General features: G+C 57.9%; 1 protein-coding gene across 1 annotated transcript; it reads right to left on the bottom strand.

Moving 5' to 3' along the window:
- Positions 1 to 542: 542 nt before the first annotated feature.
- TSPEAR (thrombospondin type laminin G domain and EAR repeats) lies at positions 543 to 12,539 on the bottom strand. The gene is made up of 12 exons (XM_086843655.1): positions 12,289 to 12,539; positions 9,647 to 9,867; positions 9,337 to 9,575; positions 9,120 to 9,210; positions 8,580 to 8,736; positions 8,086 to 8,217; positions 6,275 to 6,507; positions 4,453 to 4,639; positions 2,788 to 3,017; positions 2,514 to 2,701; positions 1,869 to 1,970; positions 543 to 1,607 (listed from the first exon to the last, which is right to left on the bottom strand). Exons 1-12 carry the CDS (start codon positions 12,380 to 12,382, stop codon positions 1,454 to 1,456), a joined length of 2,028 nt encoding a protein of 675 aa, XP_086699781.1. The 5' UTR covers positions 12,383 to 12,539; the 3' UTR covers positions 543 to 1,453.
- Positions 12,540 to 16,952: the final 4,413 nt, after the last annotated feature.

Below are 16,952 nucleotides of genomic sequence, written 5' to 3'. Positions count from 1 at the left end.
CCAGTTGCCCAAATACATCTGGTCTTGCCTTATCTTGCCCTTCCTCGGGGCTAAATTAGAGTTGCTGCTCACAGCTCGGTGATGGAGGCAAATCAAATTCTCCCTTTCCCCACGAGGGAAAAATGGTCCTTCCTGGCAGAGCCAGCTGCAGCTGCACTGAACAGGGAGAGGAGGGAGGGATGCAGAAGCTCACCCTGCAGGTCTGGACCCTGGAAAGGCTCAGGCTGTGACCCCCCCAGCCCTTCTTGATGGGGCTGGCACCTCCTGAGTGCTCCCCAGCGCCAGGGTGGGTGGCCCAGCTCTGCAGGAAATCTGGCTCTGGGGAAGGCTGAGAGGTGTTCTGGGACACTCAGGTGAGGCAGTGTGTTCTGGGTGGGGGGAACAGAAGGGCACCCTCACCCCAGCACACTCCTGAGCCCAGGGCCACCTCATCCTCACCAGGCCACCTGTGGCCGTGGACATTCAGGGCTGACTTGCTGGGTGAAGGGAGGGATGCCTCCACCACAGGCAGAGCAGCTCAGTTACCCATGCAGGAGAAAGGCTGGGTGCACACAGTTTATTAGAGCTCTGGTTAAGCAAAAGAGTCCCTCAGCAAAGGTGAGGAAAAGAAAAGAGGCCACAGTTTCACCTGAAGCAGTTTTGGGTTTTCCCCATGCCCGTTGTAGCTGGATTGGTCCAAATGCAAAGCAGGTTTTCTTGGGAGTCACTAACCCCATGCAAAGGTGCATGGCCCAGCAAGGACCAGCACTGGCCCTCGGACACACCAACAGGTTTGTGCAACACACACGACACTTGTTGAGGGAGACCCAAACCAGCCATGGCAGAGTGGGAGGGTGGGCAGGCACCTGTGGCAGTGGCATGGAGGTGACATGAAGAACGGCTGCAGTGTCAAACCAGATGGTCCTCAGGAACATCACAGCCCCAGGCAGACACAGCCAAGGCTGGACACACTTTTTTTCTGTAATTTCTCACATGTTTACTCCCCTCTGCCATGCACCCATCTCAGCAGCTCATGCTCTGCTCTGTCTCTTCCTTCCCTGGCTTTGTGCAAGCTTTGGCCACAGCTGCTGGCAGCTCTGGGTCCCACTTGGGGACTGGAAATTGCCAAGTGTCACAGTCCTGGTAGGCCAGGGGATGCACCTGGGCTCCAGGAACCTTGGACATGGCTCTGGAATGTGGTGGCAGAGCTTTCCCAGGAGAAACAGCCTCTGGACAAAGCTGCAGGGAGCCCTGGGGCTCTGCCTTCCTCCTCCTCTTCTTCCCCTTCCTCCTCCTCCTCCTCCTCCTCCTCCTCCTCCTCCTCCTCCTCCTCCTCCTCCTCCCTTCCTGCAGAGCATACAGCCAGCCACTGCCCAGCTGATGCTGCAGCAATTCCTGGGCTCTGTGGTCCATCTTCACCTGGATGCCCAGATTGCCCTGGTCCTGGTGATGAGCTGAGCACGTCTCAGCTGCCTCAGGTGGTTTTCAGCTTGAGCACCTTGGAAAGCGGCTCCTTGGCACTGGAGTAGAACAGGTAGGAGCCCTCAGGGGTGTGAAACGCCTCCCAGTCTCTACAGCCCACAGTGGGGAGGTGGTGGGCTGCCACGAAGCCTTCGTAGCCTTGCCACCTGCACAGGGAAGGCAGTTAGCTCCTGGGCTGTGAGGTGGGCACCTGGGAAGGGCAGGGGAGCTGAGCCATGGGGCTGGCATCTCCCACCTCCCTGCCGTGGCTCAGGCTGGGATGTCCCTCACCGGGGCTTCCCATTCCTGCTTGAAAACAGGGAACAATCCTATCCATCCTCCCTGGGCAGATGCACCAGGCTGTGCCCATGCAGGGTTGTTCCAGCTGGGAACAGCCCCCCAGCCCCCCAGCCTGCCCTCTGCAGTACCTGTAGATGACGCTGTTAACAGAGAAGGTGAAGCCATTGAAGGAGTTTGCGACCACCAGAAAAGAGTCATCTCCCACCGAGAAGAACTCCCAGTCCAGGGCACTGGGGATGAAATAAGCAGAGGGGCAGGTAAGATGACCCCTGTGTGCCTCGTTGAAGGACCCCACCCCACCCCAATCCCTGATGCCCTGAGGACACACAGAAAACCCTGCTCTTCCCAGGCTGTTCCTGAAAGAAATCCACCCTCGTTCCCAAATCTAGGACCTTCTCCCAGCTTCCACTGGGATGTGGTGCCAAGGAGCCACCACCCATCACCCTCCCCACCAGTCTCAGTCCCTGGGAGAGTGAAAGCCTGCAGGAACCCTCCAGGAGACAAGCTAAGTTTTTAGTTTTAAACTAAAAGAGGAGACGCCCTGGCACAGGTTTGACCAGAGCAGCTGTGGCCGTCCCACCCCTGGAAGTGTCCAAGACCAGGTTGGACGGGACTTGGAGCAACCTGGGACAGTGGAAGGTGTCCCTGCCCATGGCAAGGGGTGGAATGAGATGGGCTTTAAGGTCCCTTCCCAACCAAACCATTCTGGGATTCTGTGAGACCTCAGTGGATGGACATGGACCGAGGAGCACCCTGAATCCTTGCACAGGTACCTGTAGGTGAGAAGGTCCTGGAATTTAACAAACATCTGGGCCGTGATGTTCAGCTCATAGATGGAAGAGTTGATGGCATAGAAATTGGAGGGTGCTGGCATCCCGCTGTCATAGCTGTGGCTGTTGGCAACAGCCAGAAAGACTCTGTCCCCAATATGAAAAACCTCCCAGTCGGCCGCACCAAATGTCTGTGGGGAAGGAGGCCGTGAGAAGCTGGATGTGGTGCCCTGTCTAAACACAGAGGGGGGACTCAGGAGCAGTGGCCAAGCCTTACCAGGATAGACTGGAAGAGCTGGAAAGAGCCACTGAGCCAGATGTAGATGTGTGAGTAGATCTTAGTGGACGTGCCATTGAATGTGTTAGCTACAGCCAGGAAGGAATATGGTCCGATGGTGAAAAATTCCCAGTCGTAGGCTCCAGAGGTAGGAATGGTCTGGTTAGTTTCAAACAGCCCTGTCCTGGGGTTCCACCTGTATATCACGCTGTCTATGTTGTGGTTGTTCCCTGGGGAGACAGATGTGCACCGTGAGGGAAAGCAATTCCTGGTTTGTGAAGGAAACAAGACCCAGAAACAGGCTCAGCTACGTGAACATTTGCTAACAGGTCACGAGGCTGTTTGCAAGTGACCTGCTGCTTCCCAAGAAGTAGCCAAAGAGATTCTACAGCCTCCACCCCTACCTAAAGACCCCCTCCATCTCTACCTAGTGTCTCCATCCCTAGAGCCTCCATCCCATGGAACACACCAACAGCTCGTCCCGGGTGCACAGCAGCAGCTTTGTGGCAGCCCTGGCAGAGGAGGGACAGGCTTTGTCCCCACACAAACAGCACTCCAGAGGCACCATGCCAGCATCCCAGGGTGGACAAGCTCTGCCAGCTGTCCCACAGGGTGTCCCTGTGTAGTGGGGCCAGTCCCAGCTGTGTCCCCAAGCTCCTGACATCGGGGGCTTCCCTCCTGCCCTAAAGCATGTGTTCAATCCAGCCCCTGGGCTCTGCTCAAGCATCTCGAGCTCGTGCCTGTGTGGGACCCAGCTGGCTTTAAATCCTCTTTGCAAGGGGATTGAGAAAGAAAGGCTGCAGGAAGAATGGGAATGGCCACATGGGCAAGTGGCAGCTCCTCAGGGACTGACCTCCAGCCCCCTCTAAGGGAAACATCCCCAGTTTGGCTTGGCCATGATGGCTTTAACCCCTGTGTGATGTGCATGGCTGGCAAAGGGACCACACTGCCACAAGGGTCAGTCTCATCCAAACTGGCCTTGATGGAGTCCAACAGGGCACACAGGGTGTTTCAGCCCAGCTCACAGGTGCCCAAGCAACCTGCTGACAGCTCTGACCCTGGTGCCAGAGGTGCTGATGCCCCCTGAGGCAGCCCTGATGGCAGGGAAGGAGCCCACTGGCCCATCATCCGAACCCAGCTGGGAGCATCCCAGAGAGCCAGGGCTGTGCCATTCATCCTCTGCTCCAAGGGTGCACATCCCAACCCAGAACAACTCATGGCCTGGGGAGGGGAATGAGGCTGGTGATGTCTGCAGGGTGTCCAGGGAGGGATGGCAGCTGGCTCTCACTCAGTTTCCTGTGTGCCCACGAAGCCAAGGATCTGGCTTCACAAGAGGCTCAATCTGTGGCACTACCAGGTTACGCAGTATTGGGGATAAAAATGAAAAGAAGCAGAAAGATTCAGCACAGACACCATCCCCACTCCTGTCCTTGTCCCCTGCAGTCAGAAACCCAGAGGATGACTGTGTCAGCCACTTCCTCAAAAGCTTTTCTCTCCTCTGCAAGGCTTTGGGTGTCCTGAGGGACCCCACGCTCACAGCTCACACCTCCCTGGCTCTGCCCTGCCCTCCATTCCACCTGAGGATGCACAGGGAGCGTGATGCTCTGAGCAGGATACCTGCCAGGGTCCCAGATACCACCCCAGGGAACACTGAGGGCTGGCTACCTTCTCTGTGGTTGACCACAGCAAGGAAAGCCTCTCCCTCGATGACAAAGGCCTCCCAGTCCCTGGCGCTGTGTGTGGTGATCCGCTGGTATGTGACGAACTTCGCTTTCCTGCGGCTCCACTTGTAGATCACAGAGAACTCCTGACCCCTCTCATTCTGCTCAAAATTTGCCACTGCCAGGAAGATCTGGAAAAGGAAAAGCCAGGACAGCTTGGTTTCCTCCTTTCAAATGAGCATGGGCAAGAAAACGCAGGGGGAGGTGGGATGGAGGGCAAGGGGTGGAGGTGGCTGGTGTGGGACAGGCTGGCCCTGGCTGGGGTCCCTGAGCAGTCCCCAGGAAACACAAAGTGGGGACAGGGACCTGTGAGGGTCTTGGTGCATGGCAGGGACACAACTCACAGCCAGCAGCCTCTTAGACAAGGGGAGGGAGAGATGAGCTGTCTCCACACACGCCCCTCCAGCCCCAGAAATGGGGAGCAAGGACATGAAATGTGCTGGGGAAAGAGGGAGGTTCAGCTCACAAACCCTCCTGTAGGAAAGGGTGGGATAGATATGATAATGATAACAATGAGAGTAATGATAAAAATTCCCTGAGTCAAAACATTTTTCAGACCAAGAAACCCTTGTAAAAGTGTAAGAGACAGGAGTGATGCAGCAGAGGTGGCCAAGTGTGAGGCAGGGAGCACACCCAAGCTCTGTCCTGCTGGCTCTGTGCCACTCCAGCATCCTTCAGAGGGAGCAGCAGAGATCATGTCCCAGTCTGGGCCACAAAGAGGCACGGGACCACAGCCCACAAAGAGCAAAGAGTCAGTGGGGGTGCCTCCTGCCTCCTGGCCTGTACAGGACCCTGCCAGCACCAGCCTGGGGCTTTCTTCAGCCAAGGAGAAGCCACTTTCAAGGACACAGGGCTGTGCTGGGTCCCCCTGTCCCCCTACACAAGGTGAATCCCCAGCTCTGCTCTCTCTGCAAGCACCAGTCCGGGGAGCTCCTTTGGGGCACCTCCAGAAACAGCTTCAGTGGCAAGAGAAACATCTGGGCTACTGGAATCAGCAGTACTGGAGGTGCTGCTGGTGTGACACCTCTTTGGCCACTGTCTCCATGAGGAAATGTGCAGAGCTGAGGGGGAGCACCTGGAGACACCCCAGAGTTCCCAAATCCTGCCAGGCAGGATGTCAGGCACATTCCCAGCACAAAGCCAGCGCTGCAACACAGCTGCACATTCAGGCCTTCTGCAGAACCCCACCATCAGGGACAGTCCCCACCGTGTCCCCTACCAGAGATGGTGCCCAGCATCAGTTCCCACTGCCACCAAGAGGGGATTGGGCCTGTTTGCATCCAACCAGCAGGGATGTCGGTGTCACCAAGCCTGGAGGCAGAAATTTTGCCCATCCCTCTGTACCCAGGTGCACGTGGCTGGCAATGGGGGAGCCCTGCAGTCACCCTGGGGACAAGGCCAGAATGGGTCATGACAGAGGGGGAACATCAGATGGCTTTCCTGGGATTCCTCCAAAGTGATAAGTGGCTTCCCAGAGAGAGGAACCAGGCAAATCCTCTGCCCAAGACCCAAGGCAGATTACCCAGGGGAGGAAGGATGGCTCCAAAATCCTGGAATAATTTAAAAGCAAGAGAGTTTAAAAATGCAGCAGGCTGGACTCATCTGGTCTCAAGAGGGAACTGCAGGCTCTGATGGCTCTTTAAGAGCACAGGTGGATCTCCGAGGTGCAGTTACCATACCCAAAATTCCAGCCTTCAGAGAAGCCAATGCTGGGCAACTGCAATTTGATACACTGAAATCTGGGGGCACCTTCCTGGCAGACTCACCTTCTTCCCAATGGTGAAATACTTCCAGGACTGGGCTTGGTAGGTGGGGATGTTCTGGTAGTGCACAAACTTCCCGTCAGTCCACCTGTAGATGGCTGATCCTGGGGGCGTGTTCCTGTTGGCCATGGCTGCAAACAGTCCCACCTTTGGGATGGTGAAGACCTCAATGCCCATCGTCTCCGAGTTGGTCACCAGGTTCTGGTATTCCTCCACATAGTCCAGCCTGTGTTGGACTGGGAGCCCACAAAAAAGAGGGATGAGGTTAAAAGCAGGTGATTTGAGCTGGTGAGGGCTGGCTCAGTGGCGCTTGCTGCTGTGCAGAGCTTTGTGGGGAAAATGAAGGTCCTGGTGTCACTGGGGGTGAAGGGCCAAACCCAGGGGTGGTGAGAGGCTGACTCCACCTCGATGGGCAGCACGTCCAGCCCCGTCCAGCCCTGCCTGTTCTCCAGCAGCGAGCAGAGCTGTGTCCTTGGGGAGCAGGAAAGAACCCCATGCCATGGATTTTGATTGCTTTGATATATTTATCCTCCAGAGGACAAGGAGGAGATGGCAGGAGGAGAGGTTAGAGAAGACTTAAGACAGAATTAATGCCAGAAGTTGGAGCAGAAACCCCCAGAGTGGCCCTGATGGCAGACAGATGGGCACTGGAGGCAAAAGGGACAGTGCTGGTGGCACCAAGGGGCACAGGGCAGTAAGACCCCAGCATGAGCTCTCCTTGGGGACAGAAGGACACTGTGCCAATCCTGATGACTCCCAGAGGTGGGGAAGGATAAGGGGGTCCAGTCCCTGCTAGCTCCTGTGGGGAACAAATGGCTCATCCAAACCCACCCTGGGGGAATCAGCAGAGGAAAAATTCTGGGAGGGAAGGGAAGGGAAGGGAAGGGAAGGGAAGGGAAGGGAAGGGAAGGGAAGGGAAGGGAAGGGAAGGGAAGGGAAGGGAAGGGAAGGGAAGGGAAGGGAAGGGAAGGGAAGGGAAGGGAAGGGAAGGGAAGGGAAGGGAAGGGAAGGGAAGGGAAGGGAAGGGAAGGGAAGGGAAGGGAAGGGAAGGGAAGGGAAGGGAAGGGAAGGGAAGGGAAGGGAAGGGAAGGGAAGGGAAGGGAAGGGAAGGGAAGGGAAGGGAAGGGAAGGGAAGGGAAGGGAAGGGAAGGGAAGGGAAGGGAAGGGAAGGGAAGGGAAGGGAAGGGAAGGGAAGGGAAGGGAAGGGAAGGGAAGGGAAGGGAAGGGAAGGGAAGGGAAGGGAAGGGAAGGGAAGGGAAGGGAAGGGAAGGGAAGGGAAGGGAAGGGAAGGGAAGGGAAGGGAAGGGAAGGGAAGGGAAGGGAAGGGAAGGGAAGGGAAGGGAAGGGAAGGGAAGGGAAGGGAAGGGAAGGGAAGGGAAGGGAAGGGAAGGGAAGGGAAGGGAAGGGAAGGGAAGGGAAGGGAAGGGAAGGGAAGGGAAGGGAAGGGAAGGGAAGGGAAGGGAAGAAATGCTTCAGCACTGGGGAAGCACCCCAACACCCTGAGCATGGCTCTCCGTGGGGTGAGCTGTCCTGCCCAGACAGGTCAGGAGCTCATCCTGTCCAGACAATTCCCAGGAGGGACAGATAATGTGGAGAAGGTGAAGTGACCACAGAGGCACTTGAATCCAGAGGTGCTCTGGGAGTGTTGTGGGCACCAAGAGCCAAGCAAAGCAGAGCAGAGACAGGGGGACACCCCAGCCCCTCACGCTGCTGACAATTCCCATCCCAAAGTGGTCTCAAGGGTTGATCTCAGCTCTGCTCTGCTGCAAGGTCTCCTTCCCTCCCTGAGAGTGCCAGAATCTCCCCAGCAGTACCTTCCAGCATGGAGACCCAGGTGCTGCCGTTGCAGAGGTACAGCCCTCGCTGGGACGCGTTAAACCAGAACCGCGCCTTCTCCTGCTTGGAGCAGCGTGGCCGGGCCCCCAGGGTCACTTTCATGTCAGTCTCTGGGCAGAGAGAGGAGTGGGGCAGGAGCCTCTTAGTGCACACAGTGGAGGAGAAGACAGGCAGGAGGGGCAAATGTCCTGGTCTCATCCTGATGGAATCCCAGCACAAATCTGGGAAGCCATAGGCAGGGGCAACCCCGTGTGGGGCCACTGACGTGAGCCCAGCTCTACCAAGGGACTCAGGCAAGGCCACCCCATCTTTTCAGGGAGATTTTGGACAGGGATCCCAACATGCACACAGAGAGAAACAGAGGGTGCTGGGAACACCCTCTTCCCCTCTGCTCCTGCTTCATTCCCAGCCCCAGGCCCTTCCTCACAGAGGTGGAGGTGCCCAGCAGAGCCTGTGCCGTGGGGCCACTGACCGTAGGGGTATTTGAGCACCTCGTTGCTCACTGGCTTCACGGGGACATCCTGGAGGACACTGGGGACAGACAGCGCTGCTACTTTGAAGTTCATGGCGTGGCATATCCGGGGGGTGGCATCAGCTCCTGGCAGCAGGACAAGCTGCCTCAGCAAGCCCTGGGAAAGCGGGAGCAGAGGGATGGAGACCAAGTCCCACAAGATCGCAGAATGGGAACTGCTGTAATTCGTGCCTTGGATTCCCTGCCTGACTTCTGCTTGTTGCCCTCCCTCCTGGGATGCAGAAAGTGTCCATGGGATTCAGGCACATTTATCAGATCCCAGATGCCCAGCTGGGGCATTCTAACAGCTGATGTAAGGGGAGCATTGGCACAAGGCTTGGAGAAGCCTCCACACGGGAAGGAGCCAGAGCCACCTCTGCTTCCTGGGCCACGGCCAAGCCCTACCCGTGTAGGGGACTGAGAGAGGGCTACAGGTCATCCCACAGCCAGCCACGAGCACCCCTGAGCGCCCCTGGGCGAGCCCACACCGCCGGCACCCACCGTGAACACGCCTTTCCTTCTCCGCCTGTTGCCCAGGTAGAAACTGGCTCTCCTCACCGACAGCGAGGCTGGGAATGGTGTCTCCACCACCCTGGGGATGGGCAGAGAAGAGGCAGGGGACAATTTCACAGCATCTACCGGTGGCCGGAGGAGACGCTGCTGGAGGAGCACCAGCCTGGCCACCCTGGCGAGCCCCCCAGCGCCGCCCCCAACCTACACATCTCTGGGGATGCTGCAGTCCACCGTCAAGGAGAAGGACTGGCCGGAGACAGCCAGGACGAGCGTGTGCCAGCGGTTGTCGGAGAGGGACACGTTGGGGAAGGTGACGCGGGTCTGCCAGCCGCCGGAGCGCTCCTGGCTCCAGAAGAGGAAGTGGAGCTTGTCGGGGGCGTAGCGCAGCCCCAGCAGGACGCCGGGGCTCTCCTCCACCATCAGCGTGAAGATGTACTCGTTGCTCTGCGGACAGCGGCTCTGAGCGGGGGCCAGCCCGTGCCGCGCCCTCGCCGCGCCCGCCCGGCCGCGCTTACCCTGGCGGGGCGGCGGAGCGCCCGCAGCGTCACGATGATGGAGAACTCCTCGGGAAAGCGATCGCAGTGGATGAAGAGCCGCGAGGCGGGGAAGCCCAGGGCTCGGGGCCGGGAGGCGGAGAGCTGGAGGCCGAGCACGCCCTGCACCTGGAACACCCGCACGCCCCGGGCCAGCGCCCCGGCCGGCACCGCCTCCGAGAGGATGTCCAGCGGGCGCAGGTCTGTGCCGAGACACAGCGTGGGATGGGGGTACCCCGGGCTGCCTGAGGCGCTCCACGGCAGCAGGATGGCCCGAGTGCCCCAGGATGGCCCGAGTGCCCCAGGATGGCCCGAGTGCCCCAGGATGGCCTCAGTGCCCCAGGATGGCCTGAGTGCCCCAGGATGGCCTCAGTGCCCCAGGATGGCCTCAGTGCCCCAGGATGGCCTCAGTGCCCCAGGATGGCCCGAGTGCCCCAGGATGGCCCGAGTGCCCCAGGATGGCCCCAGTGCCCCAGGATGGCCTCAGTGCCCCAGCAGCCTGCTGGCCCTCGCCCGGGGGCTGCCCCGAGCTCTTGCTCCAGGGCCAGAGGCAAGATTTGCGGTTCGGACACAAGGCTGGCATCTCCACGGCCACGGCAGGAGCAGCAGGTGTGCAGAACCATCTCACCGATGCAGCTCTGAATGCTGGCGCTGCCACCAGCTTCCTCGGGACGCACCGGCACCGGCAGCGGGGCCAGGAGAGCAGGCACGGATCCGGTACCACAGATCTGCTCTCAGGGCAGCCCCATCTCTGTGCACAGGGCAGCTCTACCCCTCCAGTACCGGTTCAGGCTCTCCCAACCCAGCCCTAATTGCACACACGCACACGCACTCCCCCAGCAGGCACCAAAACCACTCATTATAAATAATTACCCTCTCCCCAGAGAAGAGAACGCCGTGCCCAGCCCCAGGGCATCGGCCCGGTGAGAGCACACAGCACAACATCACCAGAAAGTGTCACCCCATGGAACACTGCCAGCTCCAACATCTCGGCACAGGAAGGGCTGTAGCAGCTGTGGGGACTCCTCCGACCTTCCTGGCCTTGGACCCTCCTGTTTTTATTTTTGAATGTTTTTCTGGCAGAGAAGGGAGGCGATGCCCAAAAGATGAAGCAGCACTTGGCTACACTAAAACATCCCTGATTCCATCCAACCCCGCTGAGACCTGGCTTTTAGCTCCAATTTGTACTAATAAATCCGGGCTGCTGGGGCACAGCAGGAGAGCTGGGAAGGAGGGAGCTGGGAGCAAGGCTGGGCTGTATGTCTGAATCCAAACCAGCTGGAGAAGCAAGCACTTTCCTCCAGACATGCCTGGCCAGCTCGGCTCTAGGTGGGCAGAGCAAGGAGGAATCTGCTCATGTGGTTCTGTCCTTCCCACCCTGGCAGCTCTGTGTGCCCCCTGCCCACCCCACCGCTGCTTTAACCACTTCCTAAAGCAAAGTCTTGGTGGGGGAGTTTTAAGTGGAACAGCTTATTTCAGAACTGCATCACTGGGGCAACGGCCAGTTCCTGTTTTTCCTGGCAAAAAGTAGAAGCTGAAATCAGGCTTGGCTTTGCAGAGGAGTTTAGGAGCCCCCCAGTTGCCCCTGAGATGGTGAGGATGAGCTGGGGGAGAGCTGGGGCTGGATATTGTGGGCCAAGAAGAAGCCAAGTCCCAAGACCAAATCCGAATCTCTAAACCCAAGATCTGTGTCCCAGTCTGCTTCCCACATCCCTCACTGCTAAAGCTGGGTGCTCCAGCCCAGCTTGGGCAGTACAAGTGGTGTCAGGGGGCCTCATGCTGGGGTCCCCAGGATGGTGCTGGGGCCTCAGCACCCCCAGGATCCCTCCAGCCAAGGCTGCCTGGGGATATTCCCAGAGAGATTGCAGCACCTTGGGGAGGAGGCAGTGGGCAGAAACTCTCCAATCTTTCCCTGTTTTTCTTGTCACATTGTCTGGGATGTGACAAAAAACAAATACAATTGCCATCAAAGTGGGACAAGCCCTAAGCACACCTGGGCCCAAGCAGCCCTAAAAACTGAGCTCAGGCTTTGCTGCCCACACAGCACAGGCATGGGGATGGGATGGCAGAGCCAGGGCATGGGGGATCCTCTCTGGCCCAGGAAATGACCCTGGAGCTGCTGGCTCCTCGGCTGGGGACGGTGGAAACTTGTACTGCTGGAGGGTGGAGGTTGTGCCTGTGAGAGCACAGAAAAGTCCAGGACAGGAGGGACTTTCCAGGGGGACTTCATGGCTCCCTTCTCCTTCTTCCAGTCCTTCCCCTCCCCTCTGCCTCCAGCAGCACCTGGGACAATGTTCGTGCGACAGGGACAGCCCCAGCTCTCCCCACAGCTCCGAGAGGGCTGGGTGTCCCTGGGCTGGCACTGCTGGGGCTGCAGGCACAGGAGTGACCCCACAGCCTGCTGTCCATGGGCGCTGGCAGCCTGCAGCACCCGAGGCATCGCTGCCACCCGCTCCTCCGAGCAGACGCTGAGCGCTGGAACGCTGGGGCTGGGCTGTTTTGGGGGCATGCCCCCCAAAAACAGAGCACACCTTCTGGGGTTTGCAGCCCAGCCATGCGAGCACAGCAGTCCCAGCACGATTCCCACCAGGGTGAACACCAGCCCACCTGCCCTTGGCTCCTACCTGTGCAGTGCTGCCACGTCCTGCCTCCCCGGACGAAGCCGCCGCCGCTGGCCCAGCGGAGGAGAACGAGCCAGAGCAGCCGTGGGGCCGACATCGGGGGCCTGGCCTGGGGGGGCCCATCCACTGGGACCCCCTCGCTGTCCCCTGCCCGGCTCAGCGCCCCGGGGGCTCTGGCATGCTCTCGATGGGACCCCCGGCACCTCTCCGTCCTGCCCGTGTCACCGCAGGCTGCCGGGGGCCGGCTCCGTGCCGGGGCTGTCCGTGAGCATCGCCCCCGGGGGGCTCCCGGGGCGGCCGCAGAGGCAGTGCCGGCTGCAGCCTGCACACAGACATTTAAATGAGAGGTCGGTGGTGGGAGAGGAGGAGTCCCGGCTCCTCCGAGAGCTTTTATCTTTTGCCCAGCCCTCTGGAAGGCGGCTTTGGGAAGGGATTTTTTTTTTTTTTTAATAATTTTTTTTTTTTTTTTTTTTCTCGCTTTCTTTGCTTCCTTTCATTTTTGGTGATTCATTTTTTCTGGGCTCACACGGGAGTATGTGGGAGATTCACCCCTGCCTGGAGAGACCTGGGTGGGAACCTTCCTAGCCCTAAACTGGTTTTCAGCTTGTATTGAATTGGAGACCCTCTGACCCCTCTGGACCATTCCACCGTGTCCAGATCCCAAAAACTGTGTATTTCTGTCCCAGTATTGCCCCAGGCAGGTGACACAGATCCCGTGCCCCAGGCAAGGCTCCATCCCAAGGGCCAGCCTCCAGACCCTGCCCTGCCACAAAAACGCCACCGATTCAGAAAGCCTCCAGGTTCTGCTGTTCCAAGGGAAGCATCAGCAGTGGGAAAGCTCCCTGCACACAGTGAGCTCTGCTGGGCTCCTCCAGCCACAGAACGAGTCTTTTCCATTCCCCAAACAATTGAAACAGGCTCTCACCCCCCTCGTCCCCAAAGCCTTCCCGCAAGGCGAGCGCCAGAATAGAAAGCGGATGGTGAGGACCAAACGCCAAAAATTGTGTCGCAAACTGGGGGTTTTGTCAGCAAGGAACAGCCAGAGCTGGACCTGCGGCCGTGTTCACTGTCAGTCTGTCCTCACCCCGAAATCGGCTGTGCTGGGACGGAGAGTGCAGCCCAAGGAGTGCAACCCATGGTGGAGCGCAGCACCGTGATCACACCTTGGTCCTAAACCCCAAGAGAAGAACCCCAAGGCACCAGAAGGTTGGTGGTTCTGTCTCAGAGCCTGGAGAGTGGCTGTGTGCCTCTCCAACAGCCCTAGCAGGGCTGCATGGAGCTCCCCCTCTCCAAACAGCCTCCCTCTGGGCATCCCCCAAATTAGGGTTCTACCAGGATTGTGCTTAAACAGAGCTTAACCCCTCTGCAAGAGAGAGCTGCAGAGGTGAGGCACTGCTGTCTCCTCATCCTCATCCTCATCCTCATCCTCATCCTCATCCTCATCCTCATCCTCATCCTCATCCTCATCCTCGGGATGGTGTCCAGTGGAACAGCCATGACCAAACCTGGGGGTCCCAAATAGTAAATGGGGGTTCTGAAAAGCACCTGGCAGTCCCAAATGGCAGCTGCTGGAGGTGAACACAAGGGATGCAGGAGGACCAACCATCCCGTCTCCCCTGGCAGGCGCAGTCCCTCCTGATACTCCTTGCAGCTTTGAGGACACCCACCAGGGCTGGGACTGGGAGCAGTCTCCTCACTGGAAGCCCAAGCTATAGGAAGGTGGTGTCCCAAGCACGTGTGGCAGAGAGGTGGTGCAATGGAGGGGAGGCTCCCATCAGGTTGGAGCTGGGGAAGGCGTCACAAGAATCAGAGGCACCACATTTCCCAGGGCTGCACACATGTGTCAAGTTAAGTGTGGCTTTGGGAACTGGCAGCACTGCCCTGAGCAGGGGATGGATTTGGGGAAGGCTCCTGCTGAGGCTCTGCAAGGGTCCAGGGAGGAAGGGAAAGTCCTGGCAGAGATTCTGAGTCCGTTGGTTTTTCAAAGGAGATGCAGCTACCTTTCAGCGCTCTCTTGGCCAAAAAAATAGTCAGTAGGGACATCTTCAGAGACAAGAACACAGCTGTGGGTGCCCCCTCGAGACATGGGGAGATCTGTGGACTTCCAGGCAGGAGGTGGAGGGAGTGAAGCCCCGCCACCGATGAGCACAGAGGGCATGGCAGGCTCAGGCTGCTGCTCAGCCACGTTAATGAACAGTCTCCAGGTGAGGACAGGGACATTGAAGGTCCTCAAGGGTTTCCCCCTTCACTGGGCTGGGGATGCTGGTGTGGCAGAAGATGGTGGAGAGGCTTGGCCAGTGCCCGGCGCTTTCCTCCCTGCCTGCGCCGTGAAGTGAAGTAAGGACAGGGACACACCGCTCCCCGCTGTCACATTGGGTCCAGGACCTGCTCCCTGTCCCCAGGACAGTAGGAAGTGGTCTGCAAAATAGTTCCTAAGCACACAGGCACACATTCCTATGTGCAGAAGCAAGCACAAGGGGATGAAATAAAAGAGACAAACAGTGAGACGTTTGCCTAATTCGCATGGGGCATAAATAAAACCATGTGGTGGCCCTGAACAAAATGATCCTTGGATTTTCACCAGAAAGGTTTGGCCATCCCTGGGTTAGGAAAGGTTGAGAAACCCATCTGTAGGCAATCCATTGCAAGCAGAGCTTTCAGGCAGGGGACAGTGTGAGGAGGGCACCTCATCGATGCCAGGGACCGGCCGGACCCTGCACACGGGGGAACGTTCCCGCTCTTCCGAGGCTGTAACTCATTCCTTATTATTTGCAGACACAAAGCCTTGTTTCAGGGCTTCATGCCTTATTCATTTTAGTCTTTTTTCCTGACATCTGTATATAATCAGAGAATCCTTTAGGTTGGAAAAGTCTGTCAAGTATTTTCCCCTGAAATGCAGCGCAGGCATCAGCAAGGGCAAAGCTTTGAGGGAACCAATAAGTAACTGATGGACAAATGTCCATCCCATGGTGTCCCCAGATTTTCTCTACTCTCCTGCCTGCACCAGCAGGGCCAGCAGAGCCTGCCACACTCACATCCACAGGGATAGAGCTGGAGGACAGTGATGAGCACACGGAGTTGGTCTCACCTGTGTGAGCAGCATGGTGGACATCAGCCCTTTGGGATCAGTTAGGAAGGGGATGGGGGGAATTGTTCTCAGAGTGACATCCCAGATTGCAGTTCCCCAAACCACAGTTTGGGTTCAACAACCGGAACGCCTTCCCCAGGATGGTGGGATGAGGTCTCCATCCTCAGCTGTTTCCAAGGCTCCTCCCTTGTCACCTCTGCCCTTTCTCCAAGGCTGAAAATCTTCCTTGTGTTTCCTGGAGCAACTTCAGCTCCCTGAGTCCAACCCACCATCATCAAGCAGAGTTCCGGCAAGAAACCTCCACACCAGGAAACCTGTCAGCATCGTACAGAAGCGCAAATGTCTTTAACCCCAACGCCTTTCAAAAGCTGAATTCCCAGAAGTTTTGGAGAGGTTCTGCCAGGAAAAGTTTTGTGAAAGACTGGGAGGATTGCAAAAGGCACCGTTTTTAGGAAAACCACCAGAAAAAGCGTACAAAGCCACCCCAACACAGCAAGTCCTGCGGCCAGCTTCCCAGCACGGAGCTGCCTTGGCGAGCAATCCCTGCCAGGCAGTGGCAAGCCACCAGCATCGCTCGTGTCCCAGAGCCCCCCATGTCCCCACACTCACTGCCAGCCTCAGGGAATGAAGGAGCTGGGAGCCCCCAGCCTGCTTTGGCCACGGCAGCAGGCAGTGGGTTGCAGCCCATGTCCAGGCAGCCAGGAGCAAGCTGAGCATCCTGCGCTGCATTTGGAGGACACATGGCAGCTGAGCTGGCAGGCTCTGAAAGGGCTCCAGAAAGCAGACACTTAACTTTCACCAGTACAAGGGAACACAGGCTTTGAGACTGTGCTTCCACACCGGAGCTGTTTTGGATGGGGCTGTGCAGCACCCATAGCTGCATCTCCCCTCATCTGTCCCCGCATGTGACCAGTAGCCCTTCACTATTGCCTGGCCCTTGTTGATATAGTTGTTTCAATTTTTGTCACCTTCCCCCAGTGTGCCCAAAGCTGTTGAAGAGGCTGAGCCACCTCCCTGCAGCCACAGGATCACCAGACTCACCCCTTTCCAGTAAGGCAGCTCTGTTGAACTGGCATCCAGTCCAGGCAACCGTGAGCATGCCGACTGTGGGAACAGTGCTCTGGGTATTTTCTGTAGATCTCAGGTCTACACGGAGGAAAAAGTGCAGGGTTTTACAGGTTTTAGGGGCTTACAGGTCACTTGGTGGTGGTGTGGGAGATCCAGGAGCTCTGTCTGGAGCCCCCTGCTCCCCCTGAAATGGGAAAATTCTGCTTGGCTTGGGGCTCAGCTGAGATCTTTCCACAAAGGGAATAAACAGCGTTCCAGAGGGCAAGGGGAAGGAGGCAACATTCATGTTCCATGCTTACTGCCTGTGTTTAGTCTCCTTCAGGGACGACTCTTGTCCCAACACCCCAGGGCTGTGCAGAGCAGCTGGGGTTTTAGAAACACCTGAGCTTTCCTGCATCAGGATCAGCAGCTCAGCAGGCTGCACATGCACACCCAGGGGCTCTGTGCTGGGAACTGTCAGCTCAGCCGAGCAAACCCCAGGCCAAGTGCTCCGTGCTGAGAGTTGCCCAGA

Source organism: Cyanistes caeruleus, chromosome 10, assembly GCF_971803275.1.
Source record: "Cyanistes caeruleus chromosome 10, bCyaCae1.hap1.1, whole genome shotgun sequence".
Taxonomy (NCBI): Eukaryota; Metazoa; Chordata; class Aves; order Passeriformes; family Paridae; genus Cyanistes; species Cyanistes caeruleus.
This window is presented reverse-complemented; position numbering and strand designations above follow the sequence as displayed.

What these genes read in the sequence shown, in the direction of transcription:
- TSPEAR (XM_086843655.1), bottom strand. Translation starts at nt 12,382, where the DNA reads ATGTCGGCCCCACGGCTGCTCTGGCTCGTTCTCCTCCGCTGGGCCAGC. An exon ending in CTGGGTCTCCATGCTGGAAG is followed by an intron (nt 6,508 to 8,085) that starts GTACTGCTGGGG and finishes GTGGGCTCCCAG; the next exon opens with TCCAACACAGGCTGGACTAT. An exon ending in CAGGACCTTCTCACCTACAG is followed by an intron (nt 1,971 to 2,513) that starts GTACCTGTGCAA and finishes TTTCATCCCCAG; the next exon opens with TGCCCTGGACTGGGAGTTCT.